General features: G+C 34.7%; 1 protein-coding gene across 5 annotated transcripts in view; it reads left to right on the top strand.

Annotated features, from left to right (window-relative positions):
* SYT14 (synaptotagmin 14) overlaps positions 1-14,761 on the top strand; it is a 70,674-nt gene that overhangs the window by 20,432 nt on the left and 35,481 nt on the right. For 2 of the 5 annotated variants that reach the window (XM_018085085.2, XM_008932916.3), the window contains exon 3: positions 490-708. The exons of the other annotated variants lie outside the window; for them this stretch is intronic. In XM_018085085.2, the coding sequence (XP_017940574.1) occupies positions 490-708 (219 nt within the window). The remainder of the gene's footprint in view (positions 1-489; positions 709-14,761) is intronic. 5 annotated transcript variants of the gene reach the window in all.

The following is a 14,761-nucleotide window of genomic DNA, read 5'->3' as shown; positions in this document are numbered from 1 at the left end:
ATTATGAGTTTAAGCACTACTGGCATAAATATCCCAAGATGATTTTTTTGTAGGCTTCTCTTGGCAAATCAGTTTCATTTCTATGCTATGCTACATGCTCACAGCAAGGATCAGCTGGGAATGTAGGATCAGGAGCTGCCTTTTTGTATATTAGGTATCCAAATGCATTTTCCTACCTAATGAAGGGTTTCAAGAATGTCAGTGCGTGCTGCCTTACAAGAATCGATCAGTTTTCTGTTGAATAAGTATTAGAATGGTATTTGGGGCTTAATGATCTTTCAGGTTTTCTAGAAAATGAAAATAGCTCTCACCAGTTACAAAATCACATAATGGTTATAATTACAATAAAATATTTTTAAAATATTACAGAAATTTTAATGAAAATTTCTTAATGAAATATCTTAAATATCTTCAGTGATAACCTTTTATGGTTATTTTCTTGTATTCTATTTTGAGCTGTAGTCGATTTGCTTTATTTTATTCAAACAGACAATTCTTATATGAGTAAAGACCAGCATGGTTCATCATCTGAGAGTGAAGATGAAGCACTGGGTAAATATCATGAGGCCTTGTCTAGAACCCAGAGTTCCAGGCTGCCAGTGGTGGATGGCAGACAGCAAAAAAACTATATATGGGAAACCAGACAAAAATATAGTCCCCTGTCTGCAGAATATGATGGATACAGTAGTGAAGCCTCAATAGATGAAGGTAAGAGTGATTTAAAAGCCTTCCTTTTACTCCAAATTTCAGAATTGTGTTCTGGATAAGTAAGTCCTAGACGAGAGCAGCTTGACTAGAAAATAGTCAAGATCTGCAAGAAATATCCAGACACCTTTTATATTTGTGCATGCTCAAAAAAAAAAAAGGCACAGACTTGTGTGCATTCTTTCAGAAATACTGCAAATGATATAATACCTTGTTATATTAAGTTTCTTTAAATTTAATTTTGGGGGAAATTTAAACTGGTTTGATTTAGGAAGGAAGCATGGCAACTCTTGTTGAATTTGTGGTATTATAAATACAAAGGAGACATGTTATTCCTCTCTTGATAAGCTGTTATAACAGCAAAGTAAATGGAATAGATTATTGGCTATGGTGCATATGGTCATTGCAGTGTGCATTACTGGAATGTTCTGTATGTTTTCTTCTCTTGAAAGAAATTACTACAAAGATTAGATTAATGTATTTTTTTCATGATGCTGAAAGTTGGATGTAAACAATGGATATTCTCTTATGTGCTGTATATTTTTTGATTTTAAGTCAGGGTGACAACTTGACCTAGAGGCTGAGAATTCTGCTGTCAGTATTTTGTCAATATGCTTTTTGTATTTGAAAATAGCTGTATGTGAGAATTGTGTCTGTAGCCAGTTTCGAGTGTGAAAAGTGAGCTCTTGTGGAAGTTAGATAAAAGTCAGATTCTAATACAGGTACTGTGCTATAGTAAGATATTTGTTGGTCTCCCTTTAGTACATTAAAATGCAGAAGTTTTTTGGTGTTTGATGTTTTCTAATAAGCATGGATACATGTAATTAAAAGATATCTGTCCTTAAATGTTCTATATAGTCCAGAAGTGCTTGAAAAAAAATATTTTCTACTGTGTAATGTAATTAAATTATATAAAAGTCTGTTTGCCATTGAAGTTTTTAATTAGTGTATGATCATTCATGATCCCAAGCTAAGACCCAAAGCACATGAAAGCCATAGTTGAATTCAGTTACAGAGTAAGAGAATTCGTTTTTGATCATGAGAAAATTCGATTCTTTCCTTTGCTGTTAGATTGTAGGAAGGCTGAGTTCCAGCAAATAGTGAAGGAGATGCAGAGGTGAGATCAAGTGGTAAGAACTGATCCTTGGACACCATGATGGAGAAGGACAAGGAAGAGGGATAATAAAAGTATCATGTTTGGGTTTTATATCTACTGAGATCTCTCAGCAGTGTTAGTTGGGGAAACATGAAAGACGAGATACTAATTTTTTATACGGCTTGTGTCACTGTTGGGAAAAAGTGATGATGTATATTAACAGGAGAGGGAAAAATTATGGTATTTTTCAGCAAATAGTACAAATTATACAAGAAGACTACTTTCACATATCCAAATAATGTATTTGTTTCTTTTCAAACCACCGAGGCTGGTTGTTGAAATAGTCATAGTCATGACATTTGTCTTTCTATTTCATCGTTGCTCAGTTTTTTTATCCACCTCAGTTCATCTTCTCAGTGAAAAGTCCTCAGTTCATCTGAGCTTTTTACTTTGACCCTGTAACATTTAAGCTTCAAAGACATCGTGCTAGCCTGTATCTAATTTTTTCTTTTGGTTGTATTTTATTTCTTTTTTGTAATTGTCTTCTTTATCATTCTCTTAGGTCATCAGGATTCACAGTCACTGATTTTTATCCTCTTCTGGGGAATGAAAATTCCAGTCTAGAAATCTATATCATTTTTACAATCTAAGACAAAATAACCTTGTTGGCAAGTCCAAGTTTTGCATCAGGAAAGTTACAATTGTTTCTCCTCTGTTCCTTTTTTGTTATTCTTCTATTGCTAAAGAAGTCTGTCACCAGGTGCTATTCCTTCTCAGTGCTCTTTCATTCGGGGAGCAAGCTGGATATAAACCCCATTTATATATATGCAGACATATTCAGGGTTTGGAAAAAAACCCTTTTAAAGCAAAAACTGTCAAAACATTGTAACTTAGAAAATTTGAAAATTTTAACCACATACTTCTACTTGCATAAATCTTTAATAGTGACTATTTTGCTTTTGCTGCTGCTTATGACATCATTCTCTTTCCACATTTTACAAGAAGTGGAGAGTCAGCAGTGTTATTTATTTGACAACCTGCAGTCATTCTAAAGTGTTTGGCAAGATGCTTGCAAATTGGAGTGATTGTCTCATTTTTGGAATGTATTAATCTCAACAAAATTATGTTTAATATTATTAAAAAAAAAAGGTTAGTATTGGACATGACAACAGATTAACAACCTGGTGGTTTTCACTTTTCAGTGACCTGAAGGTGGCACACTAGAATAGTGTTAGTACTTTTTCACACTCCTCCTAAATTATTTCAAATGAAAAAGAAAGAATCTTTGCACAATGATTAAAATGTTTTAGAATAGAGGAAAAGGCAGAATGTCCCTTGTTATGTTATGATCATTACAGAGGGAAAGCTGCCAAACCTAGAACTTTGATGAAAAGAGAAAGCTGAAAACCTCATGAAGAAAGTTTACAGTCTTAAATAAATGAGGGACTGGCTATTGCTACCAAACAGTTCATATGTGTTCAGAGGAACAGTCCACTGAACAGATGACATTAAAAATCTCTGATTCCAAGGGGGGGGAGCATCAACATTCCAGATGTTTCAGTGTAACTAGGTGTAAAGCTTTACTGTTTTCCTTAAATTTGGAAAATAATTTCATTAAATACTTGGTTTTCATGACTTAAATTATTTTTATAGGAAATGTAAAGACAGGTAATAGAACCATTTCTTGATTCTTTGTAGTGGAAGATGAGCAAGCTATGTCTTCCTATGTACTTTATTTCATATGAGAAAAAGTTGTCACTCCATTTGACTTCATGTGCTTCTGTTTTTTCATATGTACTTTACCATTTCTACTTCTAAGTCTTTAGCATTTTGGCTGTATTTCCCTCTTATGGCACTGATTAGTCCATATGTTAAACAGGACTTGATAATGTTACAGTGAAGTGATGAGAGGACAGAATTCGTTTTTGTCTCATCTCTGTTTTCCTCCTGCTCCTTGCTAGTAAACCAGCCCCTGATCATTAAGATTAAGGACAAGGTGGAATGGTCTTAAACGGAAGGAAGGTAGATTTAGAATAGATATTAGAGAGGAATTCTTTACTGCGAGGATGGTGAGGCACTGGAACAGGTTGTCCAGAGAAGCTGAAAGCATTCAAGGGCAGGTTGGATGGGGCTCTGAGTAACCTGGTCTAGTGGAAGATGTCCCTGCCCATGCAGGGGAGTTGGAATGGTCCATAAGGTCCCCTCCAACCCAAACCATTCCATGATTCTGTGAATTCTGTCAGAGGTAGAGCAATGCAAATATTTCACTTTCAGAAAACTGTTTTTCTCTGCTGAATTTTCTCTTCAGCAGTTAATATCTATCACGTGTTGTATCTTGCAGTAGTGAGCTGTGTGTTTTCAAGGGAGTCAATAAACAGTTTTACTAATAACTGTTTACTCTGAACTTCTGTCTTCACTGTTTAAACTTCTTTAGATGTGTCTAAGTCTGCACACACAAAATTTAACAAGACAAAAATATGATCTTGTCTTTATTAATACACCCCATTAGATTTGCTAAAAACATGTATAATATTAATATGTTTGCATCACTAAGACCTTCAAAATGTCTGATCACATTATTTTAAGGTTCACTTATTATCAATTACATAATTAGTTTATTACATCCATTTTCTGGCTTCATGCCTCTAAAAATGTTATATTCCAAAGCCTGAAAATGTGTGTGCTGTGTTTTCATATCATTCTTTTCTCCTCTAGATGGCCATATTAATCTTTCTTTTCAACGTATTTATATAGAACTCGCACGGCATTTTGTATCATGTTTGTAATAGTTGAATGAAGAAAGCAATATATTCTGTGGGTTTCGGTAGTTATTTTGATGATGGAATGTTCTAGCAGCACTTTAGTTAATTCTGTGAAATTTAAGGTTTTAAATTTTCATTCACAAATACCTGCTTATGACCAGTGTCTGATCTACTTTATATATTTGTATTGCACATTTGATACATTTAGATTTTAATAATTTATAGTGCGTACTTAAAATGAAAAGTAAATTACTATTGTCCTTAGATGCAAATATTTCTACACACTCAAAGCTACTGTAAATATGTAACTTTTGCAGTGAGGTTCTCATGGGCAGGCTTAATTCCATAATATCGCTAAAGGAAAATCTAATTCATTAGAAAATCAAGTGGATGACAGATGTCATCATTAAAAGGAAAATGGTAGAGGTTTGCACCTGAAATTTTCAGCTCTTGCACAAATGACCAAAAACTTAATCACCGAAAAGAGAAACCTGTATAACTACAGTGTATGTGGACTTAATCTCTGTACTTGGGTCCAGAATTCCAGGGTCAGCTCAAAGTTCGAAATTTTAATTTTGCCAGTAGTAGTATTTGTGTTATTTCTAATATTATCCAATAAAGTATGGATATTATGGTCACTTCCTGAAGTGACCTCTTTTCCTTTTTCCTCACACACATCCTGATAAAACTTCATTTTAGGTTTTTATAACAAGTATCCTACTTCTTATATTATTTCCTACCATTTCAATATGTTGAATATGTAGTATTGCCTTTATGTACTCCAACTATTTGTAATGTTTTGGAAGAGGGGACTAAGATAGGCTGTGATATTACATGTCTGTTTCAGAAAATATAGAACAAAAATAAGGAAAAACCCACCATGAGATATTTTTGCTAACCAAGAGTTTATAATTTCAAATAGGGATTTAAATAAGGAAGTGTAAAAATTTTATGTTTCACATTGGCATTATTCTTTGTACTTCGTATTTGGAAATATTTTTTAATATCTATGTTGTGATCTTAAATGGACCATGCTTTCTTAAAATGTAAAATATGATATTAAACTAGCTTCTTTGTTTCCAGTAGTGGCTACTTCCTCAGCTTTAACCAAGCATTACACTGAGAAGTCGTTGTATCTTTCTTATCTCTCTAAGCCTCATAGGCAAGTACAAGATGTTTTCTTTAAAGAGATGGTTCCCTAAATTCCTAAATATTTAAGTTTTTAAACTTAGAAATGTTCAGGTAAATGTATTGAATTACAGTTTTGCAGGCAGATGTCAAAAACTATAGATGGTCCTTTGGTTTTGAAATCAAGATTCTCTTAATCCCTTGAGATGAGAAAGGTAGAAGAGGGGAAGAAAGCAGTTTGGATTTTTTCATAGTTGATTTGTGATACTCTTAAAGCATGTCTTGCCCAAATTACCTCTTTAACAGCTGTGCAAAATTCCGGATTAGGGAGCAAGCAAGAGGGATTGATCCTAATTTGAGACAAAGTAAGTGGCATCATGATGGAAAAAAGGAGTAAACTCACTTGCTGACTTAGCACACTTAGATGTACTTTATTTAGCTATAGTTTACCAGTTCTATTACAACCACAGGTTCCATCTCCAGCCTATTTTAAAGTCTTTTTCTAACTTCTCAATTGGTAAAGCCCCATGACTGAAGACATGTTTGTTCAGAGGCTCTATTTCTGGGATTGGCCCAAGTGCCTTACATTTCGCAAGGTTTTTTTGAAACATATGGAAGCACTAAAAGACTGCAGTGAGAAAACATAAGTTCTCTTAAATGAGAATCTGCTGCTCTAGCAGACATATGCTACTGGATTTTATCCATCATTTCCATATTGTGAAGGTAGAATATGATGTTATTTTTGTAGTTTATCTTCTCCTCTTCTATTCTTCTCTAGGCTTTTGGCACTTTATGTTGATGTGTCTGTGGACATATGTTTGCCTTGTTCCTCAGTGTCAATCTTTGCACATGAAGGTGACTGTTCTTCTGGAATCTCTTGGATCTAATTCTTTAGGCAGCTTTTTGCCTTTTCCTTCTCTCTTGTTAGTTTCTATTTGGGAAAAGTCTCCTCACTGAATTAAAGTATATGTAGAGATTTTCTCTCAATATCTTTTCAACATAAGCACCAAAAAGTCCTTCATAAGCACCTCAAAACTGGTATACAGGTGAATCTTCCCAGTTTGTTAAAGCAACCTGTGAAGTTTTCCTCAGTAAATACCTTCTGTGAAGTAGGATCCTACTTATTCAGACTTGTCAAGCTGAGGTGAAACCCATTGAACAGGCTGAGAGAGGAAAAATGGATTACTCAGTGAATCCCATGATAACCAGTTTATTTTCCAGTTTATCTTCTATCATTATTCCTTGCATGTTAGTAGATCTACTTTCAAGCCAAGTGTGAATGAAGACTTACTGTTTTGAAATTATAGAGTGAGGGCCTCGGTATGGTTGTATTGTGTTCGGCAGAATAAGGCCACAGTTCTCTCAAAATTGGTCTGTCTGTCTGTACACTTCAGATGTTATGAACTACAGGCAAAGACAATGGCTTACATGGAAAAAGAACTGTGCACTGGTATTCACACTGGAAGTTGGAAAGCTTAGTTGAATACTTGATCATAAATAGTTATTTCTTTTATTTTTCCTCTAATGTGCTTGAAATAAATGATTTAGAAATACTGGAAAGAGTATTTAGCAAGAAGGTGGCCAACCACTTTTTTCTGATGCATCTTTATCAGATTACCTGTGAGATTTCTTCCTACCTAATAGAAAGTAAATACTCTTTTTGTCCTGCTATTTTGGATAGACTTAGGGTTTCAAATAGTACATTCATCAAGAGACTTTGAAAGGGTCTTCAGTCAAGAGATATAAGAGAAGTCTTAAGAAACCTTCGAAGCAGTGTTTCATAAATGCTTCAGAGTGTATTTTGAAGGCCAAGTCATGTTACAGCTGTGAATACTCCAGATATTCATACTCGTGTATCCTACCTGATAATGCTTGTGTACTAACAACTGATGTCATTCTTGTTGCACTTTCTGGAGATTTTTTTTTTTTATTTTTAGTTGATACAGCTTCCTTATGCTTGTTTTTTATTATGTGGACATCTACCCATGACATTTTTTATTTTAAGAGTAATTAAAAATCTTCATGTGGTACAGGAGAAAGTGCAGTGATGCAATAATACAAAGGTCTGATGCCTGATTGTATGTGTCTGCCTCCTCTGGTTAATTGGAATGAGTCCTCCTTGGCTTCAAGCCCTTAAAAATTGGAGACAGCGAATTTCTTGTGGTTTTGAAGCTTCTGGGGAGTGTGACCATTCAATCCATAGCTGTATCAGCTTCTATCAAGGGAATATTTAGGGATACTTTCATAGAAAAGATACTTTTGTAATTTGAGGATTTGCAGAATAGTGTCCAGAACTAACTTGATTAGCAGCACTTTCTACTTACGATCTCTGATGCTGCTTTTTTGGGTTTGGGGCTTCTCTGTGGGTTTTTTTTGGTGTTAAATTTTTTTTTGGTGTGGGTTTTTAGGTTTATTTTAAATGCCAAAGTAGCTTCCTAGTGCATTATGACAGACCTCTATTATTCTTCTGTGATACTGGAAGATAGTTCTCCTAAGTACTTGAATTTATGATGCATGTTTCCCCAAAATAAACTCAACTGAACATTGCAGAGACTAAGGTGATTTAAAGATTATCTCTTGCTCTGTCTTTTATTCAGTTTTACAGAGTTCAGATCTTTTATCCTTCCCAAGAAACTGTTACCATTTGTCTTGTGAAAAGTTCCTGATAGCAAGGAACTTTTCATGTAAGTAATTCATGTATTAGGCTATGATCATGTTGTGGTTACAACTCTTTACCTGTAGGAAAAGCAGACAAGGAAAGTCTCTTGTCCTAGAATGGACAGAATTCACAGATGAGGTAGAAAGTACATGTGTAATTCAATATTATTACTGTAATTTTCTTGAAGAATATTATGGAGGGGGCAAGATATAAACATGGGATTTAAGTGCAAAGGAGATCTGTGTCTGAGTGGAAATACAGTTTGGAAGAGAACAGATTTACATTGAGAACTTGAGAGTTTAAAAGCCAGATAGATGATATCAAAGTTGTGCACAGTCTTTCAACCAAAGGAAACACATGAAAGTGCTTGATAGAATGAATTTGGAGAATTCTGAAACCATGAATTTACCCTGTGATTAGCAGCAGAGATGCTGGGAAAAAAAGATGCTGTTAAAGTATGCATGTCATCTACTTCTGAGAGAAGAAACCTAGTAACAAAACTCAGTCGGGGATGATGATAAGATTTTCAACAGAAAAATTCCTTTTCCAGCTAGGCCAACTCCAAAGAGGGAGGAAAAACTGTCCGCCAATGGGAAAGGGCTTTTTTTCCTGATGTGCACAAGTGAGGAAAGCAATCTCACAAATTAGGTTCCTCCTGCCAGCATTTTGAAGTCTTTGAAGAAATACCCACCCTTTGCATTGATGTGAAGGCTTTGAAGAAAGTCACCCTTAGCAATGTGATATCTCTGAAATGATGTAAATCATACATTAATAATAACAGGAAAGTTTTCATTTTATTGTAAACTTATTATTTTAATAAGTCTCTCATCTATTCGAATCTGGAATTTATGAAAGAATCAAGATCTGTCTTTAACTTGGAAAAGTTCACATACGTATTTGTGACTGAAATAGTTCCTATTTAAAATAGATGTTCTGCGTTCATAAAATGTTGAGCTGTTTTGTGATAAAAACACAAGAGTATTGTATCAGCAGAAAAGATCATTTCCTTGATGAACCACGTGATTTTGCTGATTCTGAGAGTTCACATTGAATACTGGGTATTTCTTGTACTAATATCTAAAAGCTATTGAGAGTGGGCATTCTTTTTTTCTTGGTGTTGTGGTAATATCCAGCGATACAGGGTAGCAATTACTTTGGTGTTTATGCATGTATACCAGGGCATGTGTCTTGTTCTGAAAGACTCTCACGGAACAGACAGAAGGAGGTACAGTTTTCATTAGTCTTAACCCTAACTCAAAAGATCTCATGGCTCTATCATGGAAAGAGTGACTAAGAAACAGGATTGAACAGTAGACCGGAAACCTCTGTAGACATTGATTAGGTGCATGGGGAAAAGGGATTTTACTCTGTACTCTACTTACCTGCTGAGAACAGTCATGCTACTTGGTCATCAGAGTGAAGCAGTTCACGTAAATATGAGAACTAAAGTCGTTATTACAGCTTTGGAATCGAATCATAGACTGTTTTGGGTTGGAAGGGACCTTAAAGATCATCTAGTTCCAAACCCCTGCCATGGGCAGGGATGCCACCCACTAGATCAGGTTGCCCAGGGCCCCATCCAACCAGGCCTTGAACTTTACATAAGAACATTACAAAAGAACGGCTTATGAGTTCTTCCTCTGTTGCAGGTGTGGATAAATGGAGCATTCTTCTTACCTTTAAAGGTTAACAGCCAAAGATTTTTAACTCTAATCTGAGACTAATGTTTGCCTTCTAGTTGTACCTTTTCCCCCTAGGTTAAGGACAGGTTACCATTAGGCCTTTTTTTTACAATCTGATCACATTACATTCAACACATCTCTTTGATAAAAGAAGAACAACAGGGATTTTTTTTGTAACTGAACTATTTTTTTTGTTTTGTTACCTAATGTAGATTATTTTCCTTATGCATATATATCGATTTCATAGGTATTCCTTAACTATATTGTAAGTGTTCTCTTGGAATTATTTAATGAATGTTTTGTCCTTGTACAAGAAGAATAATGTTACCATTTTTATCTAATAAAATGCATTTTATTGTTAGGATAACTATTTTCATAGCTACTTTATGTACATTATTTATTGAGACTACTTAGTATCTGACTAAACAATATGAATTTGTTTCTGTAGCTTGTGTGAAGGGAAAGATATGTAATTTGTTTTCTTGCAAAATAAGCTCTTAGGTGCTACTTGCAACACTTCTGTGTTACAAAGTTACCCCAACTTTTAGGAATTGTTGGAATATTTTCCTCGGGGAAAAGGAAAAGCATGATATGTTATACAACTTGAAGTAATATTTTTTTGTTTGTGTCCTTTTGGTTTGAGGTGAGTTTTTGGGGGCAGGGGGGTTGGTTTGTTTGCAATTACTTTTCCTCCACTCTACTGACAAGCTGGAAATAGATCCTTAGCTAGTGTAATTGCTGTGCTTCTGGTCACTCCAGTGCAGCACATCAGGTCTCATGAAAGCACATAGGAAAACTCAAAGGGAAAATTATTTTATTATGGAAATTCAGATCTGGTCCTTTGAGAGAAGCTAGCAGACATGCTTAACTGGGTGTAAGATTTTCTGTGTGGAGTCACCTATGTCCAATTCAATTAAAGCTTGATCTTTAAATTTCACCTTCCACACTGCTTAATAGTCTGGCAGTATGTGTTTTTGTATATATATTTGTACAGTTTGCTTTGGAGAAAAAAAAAAAGTGACCCAGCTCTCTATTTTGACCTTTTTGCTTTTAGTCTTTTTGAACCATTCTAAATTTTGTCCTTAAAAGTGTTTTGCAAAAGATATTCAGTTATCACAATTTTCTAATTGTTTTAATTTTAAAAGAAAATTTGTGACATTCCTTTGCAAATATATCAATTTGTCAGATAAAGGTTAAAAATTAGATACATTTTATTCATGTTAAAGTCACACCCAGCTTATTTAAAGGCAGCTTTGACTTAGAGTTGCAAGCCTGAGGATATTGATTTGAATTATGCATGACTGTCTGGTATGCAGTTCCATTAGCCTGCTGGATGGATAATGTAAACATGTTCAGAATTTTAAGTATCCTATATGAGCATATGAGCGGCAGGTTAAAAATAGAGCCGATAAGAGCATGTGTATCTGAAAAATCCAAATCTTGGAGAATAAAACGACAAAAGGGTCGTGTCTTCAAGAGACTGACTTCAGGGGTGATTTTCTTTTCTTTGAAACTGCTTGGCCTGAACAAATACAGCTTGTACATACGACTTGAGCAGGTGACACGATTGCTGTTATCTGCTGCAAAGCATACTGGAAAACACACTCGTAACCAAAAGGTGAAGGCCAACCCTGCAACTTTTGGCAAAAAAAAGCGGGGCAGTGTCTGTTCTTGTTTAAATTGGTCAAGATTAACTCTAGTGATTAGGCTAATTTCACCGTATCTTCAAGGAATCTGCTTTGGAATGTTATTTGATTTTGCTCAAACTTCCTGTGGCTTCCAGTATCTCATAGTTCCTGTTTATGTTGTATCTGATCGGTTGTTTGTTTGTATTTTAGCAGTCTGTAGTTTGGAAGTACAAGTAATGATTTCTGAAACTTTGTTTTTAAATCCTTAGCACTAAAAACAGTGTGTTAGTAAGATTTAAAAACAGATAGTATATTTTTAGAATTTTGTCCCAGTTCCTGTGAATTTTAATAGGAAAAAAAAGACAACTCTGAAATGAAAAGTACAGTGTCATCTATGTTACATTTATAAAGACTTATCATATTTCCAAATGTTTCTGTTGCATATGTAGAGTTTTTCGCAATATGGTGAGCTGAATGAAAATCACAAAAATCTTTTGCACTTATTTTCAACATCTGATGGATACAAACCAGGAAACTAGTCTGATTTTGCATTAATTAATACTACCTTCTCAAAGTTATTTTGCTTGGAGTGCCTCATATTTGGCTATGTTAAATGCTGTACATAATATCAGATTGGAACTATTTCTAGATTATGAGATTGAGAGAGAATAATGATGTCTTTTCCCTGGGCTTTAAAGCATTTATTTGCTTAATATAATAACAAATCCATGGAAATTTGCAAGCAAATGTGTGACTTAAAAGCTCTTCCTGATGATGAAGTTAATTATACTGCTCTCATATATTTCTTTCTTTTCCTCTCAAAGCTTGGATCATGAATTTTATATTCACACAAAATTTGGCCAGTAGATAAATCTTGGGTAGTACTGGTGAAATTTGAAAAGGTGTTTTGAATTGATGGTCATTTTTCCTTTTAACTGAGGACTAGTTAATTTGTTATGAGACTAGCACTTAATGCTCTCCTTTGAAAAACTCATCATCCTGTTTGGTAACAGCTGTTATCTTTGACTGTAACCAGAACAAAATTCCCTTCACTGTCAATGAGAACCACTGCTCTGAATCATCTGCTTTTCCTTCCTGTTAAGAAGAAGGGGCTTTTAAAGAAGAAAATGTTTTGAAATAGCAATAGTAGTTGTCATTAGTGTTAAAGGCAATCTATTGGCCACAGAGGTGTAGGGAACAACAGTGGCAACTTCCAGACAACTTCAATATTTTGTGAAGGAAGAATTTATGAATCTTTTTCATGAGAGATGGTAACAATGGCAGTTATTTCTTTAAAAGAGACTAGTTTGCACTTTAATTCTTCTCAGAGAAGAACGGGGGAATCTCTTGTGTGTTTTTTGTGCCCAGTGAAGATAATGCAAGAGAACATTATACAGAGGAAAAATGATAGCATGTGTAACAGTGAATGTAGTGGCCTGAGTACAGAGCCATTGTGTAAATATCTCCACTGTTCCAAATGCTCTTTTTTTGTTTTGAGTGGTTCTGACATAGAACTACAGAACTGTAATATTTTGATAATACAGGCGACAGCATAAATGCCACAATGTAGCAGTCAATTTTAAGTTCATTTTCCTTATTCTCTAGCTTTTGGTTACTTTTAAAAGACATTTTCAGGGGAAAAAATAGAAATGAGATTTAATTATAGTTGAATATTCATGGTAAAAATATTATGTGGATTTTTTCATACCCCAAAGAAAGTTTGAGACAGTACAAAGTTAAATTTAAAACTTAAAATAAAGTGCATCTTATGAAATCTGGAAATGTAAGTCCAACCTACACTGTTAGAAAAATGGAAATATTTAATATGTCTTTAGTCTGTATGTGATTGTTGGAAACTTACAGAATGATACAGTTATTTTGTAATGTTACTACAAACAAGGGTAAGAGTCTGGTTTTTATGCATCAATGTCTCTGCCTCAGATATTATACTTTAAAATGTCTGTATTTTAAAGCAAATCTGAGCCTGTGGATATGAAGAAGTCAAATACATTTTTTGTTGAGTGTTTTGTTGTAGTACTTAGAGAAGTTTAGGTAGCTGAGGAAAAGAGACAAGAGCAGCAGTTGTTTGCTCATTCTTCACTGGCTCTCCTGCTCTTAGTTGCCTCCATGACACTTGTTTATGCAGTTGATGTCTTTCCGATGATTTAATGCATGGAAGGGTGGGATACAGTTCTGAATCTATGTCGAGTTCATATTACAATAATTTATTTTTTCCTGCTGATTATTCCCCTTTACTTTTCATACATCAGTTCAGATTATGTTATCAGAACTTGGTTTTTGAATCCTGTGTAAATTTTGCTGCCTCAGTGGGAGGGAGTCTTTTGTTTTTAAGAAGAGGTCAGAATACAAAAGCATAATGGGAAAAATCAGTTTAACTGCCCTCTTCCTCACTGAATTAGTACAAATTATTCCCAGCTTGTTGGAAAGCAGTCTGCATTTGAAAATGTCCATAATAAATTGGTATAAAGAGGCTTAACAATTTCTGTTTAAAGGAGTTTTATTTACTCTAGTTTATGCATAATCTCGGAGTTGCATACAATGTGTCTGCAACTCCTTTCAGAAACACTTGCTGAAATTTGCAGTGTTTACATCTCCCGTGGTTATACTGATCTAGAAACACACAAACTCTACCAACTCAAAATAAACAGCAAACTCAGAATGAATCTCTGTACTTCCATTTTCATTTTAACACTGTTTCAGTGTTGGTCAGACTAAATTTATTTATGTCTGTACCTTTTTTCATTTTGTTTTCCTTGAGCAAAAGTACTAGATTTCAGATAGAAACAAACATGCCTGTTTATTTCATTACAGATGGTAGTATATGTCGTACCTCAGGGGTTTTTTTTGGGGGGGTAGAGGAAGAGGAACACTTAAAGTGGTTAGGTGTTCATCCTGTATAGATCTCTCAGATTCCTACTGTACCAGTTCTCTGGTGTTCGATAAGGCACACAAAGCAGTTGTGGGAGAAAGCATATCACTTGTATCCATGGTAACCCGAAAGATACTTTGGAACTCAAAAGGATAGAATAAGCCAGAGTAATAGGTCTCATTATAAGGGCAAAATACATAAAAGATTCAGG

Source organism: Manacus vitellinus, unplaced genomic scaffold (genome assembly GCF_001715985.3).
Source record: "Manacus vitellinus isolate BGI_N305 unplaced genomic scaffold, ASM171598v3 scaffold_8_pilon, whole genome shotgun sequence".
In the NCBI taxonomy this organism is placed as follows: Eukaryota; Metazoa; Chordata; class Aves; order Passeriformes; family Pipridae; genus Manacus; species Manacus vitellinus.
This window is presented reverse-complemented; position numbering and strand designations above follow the sequence as displayed.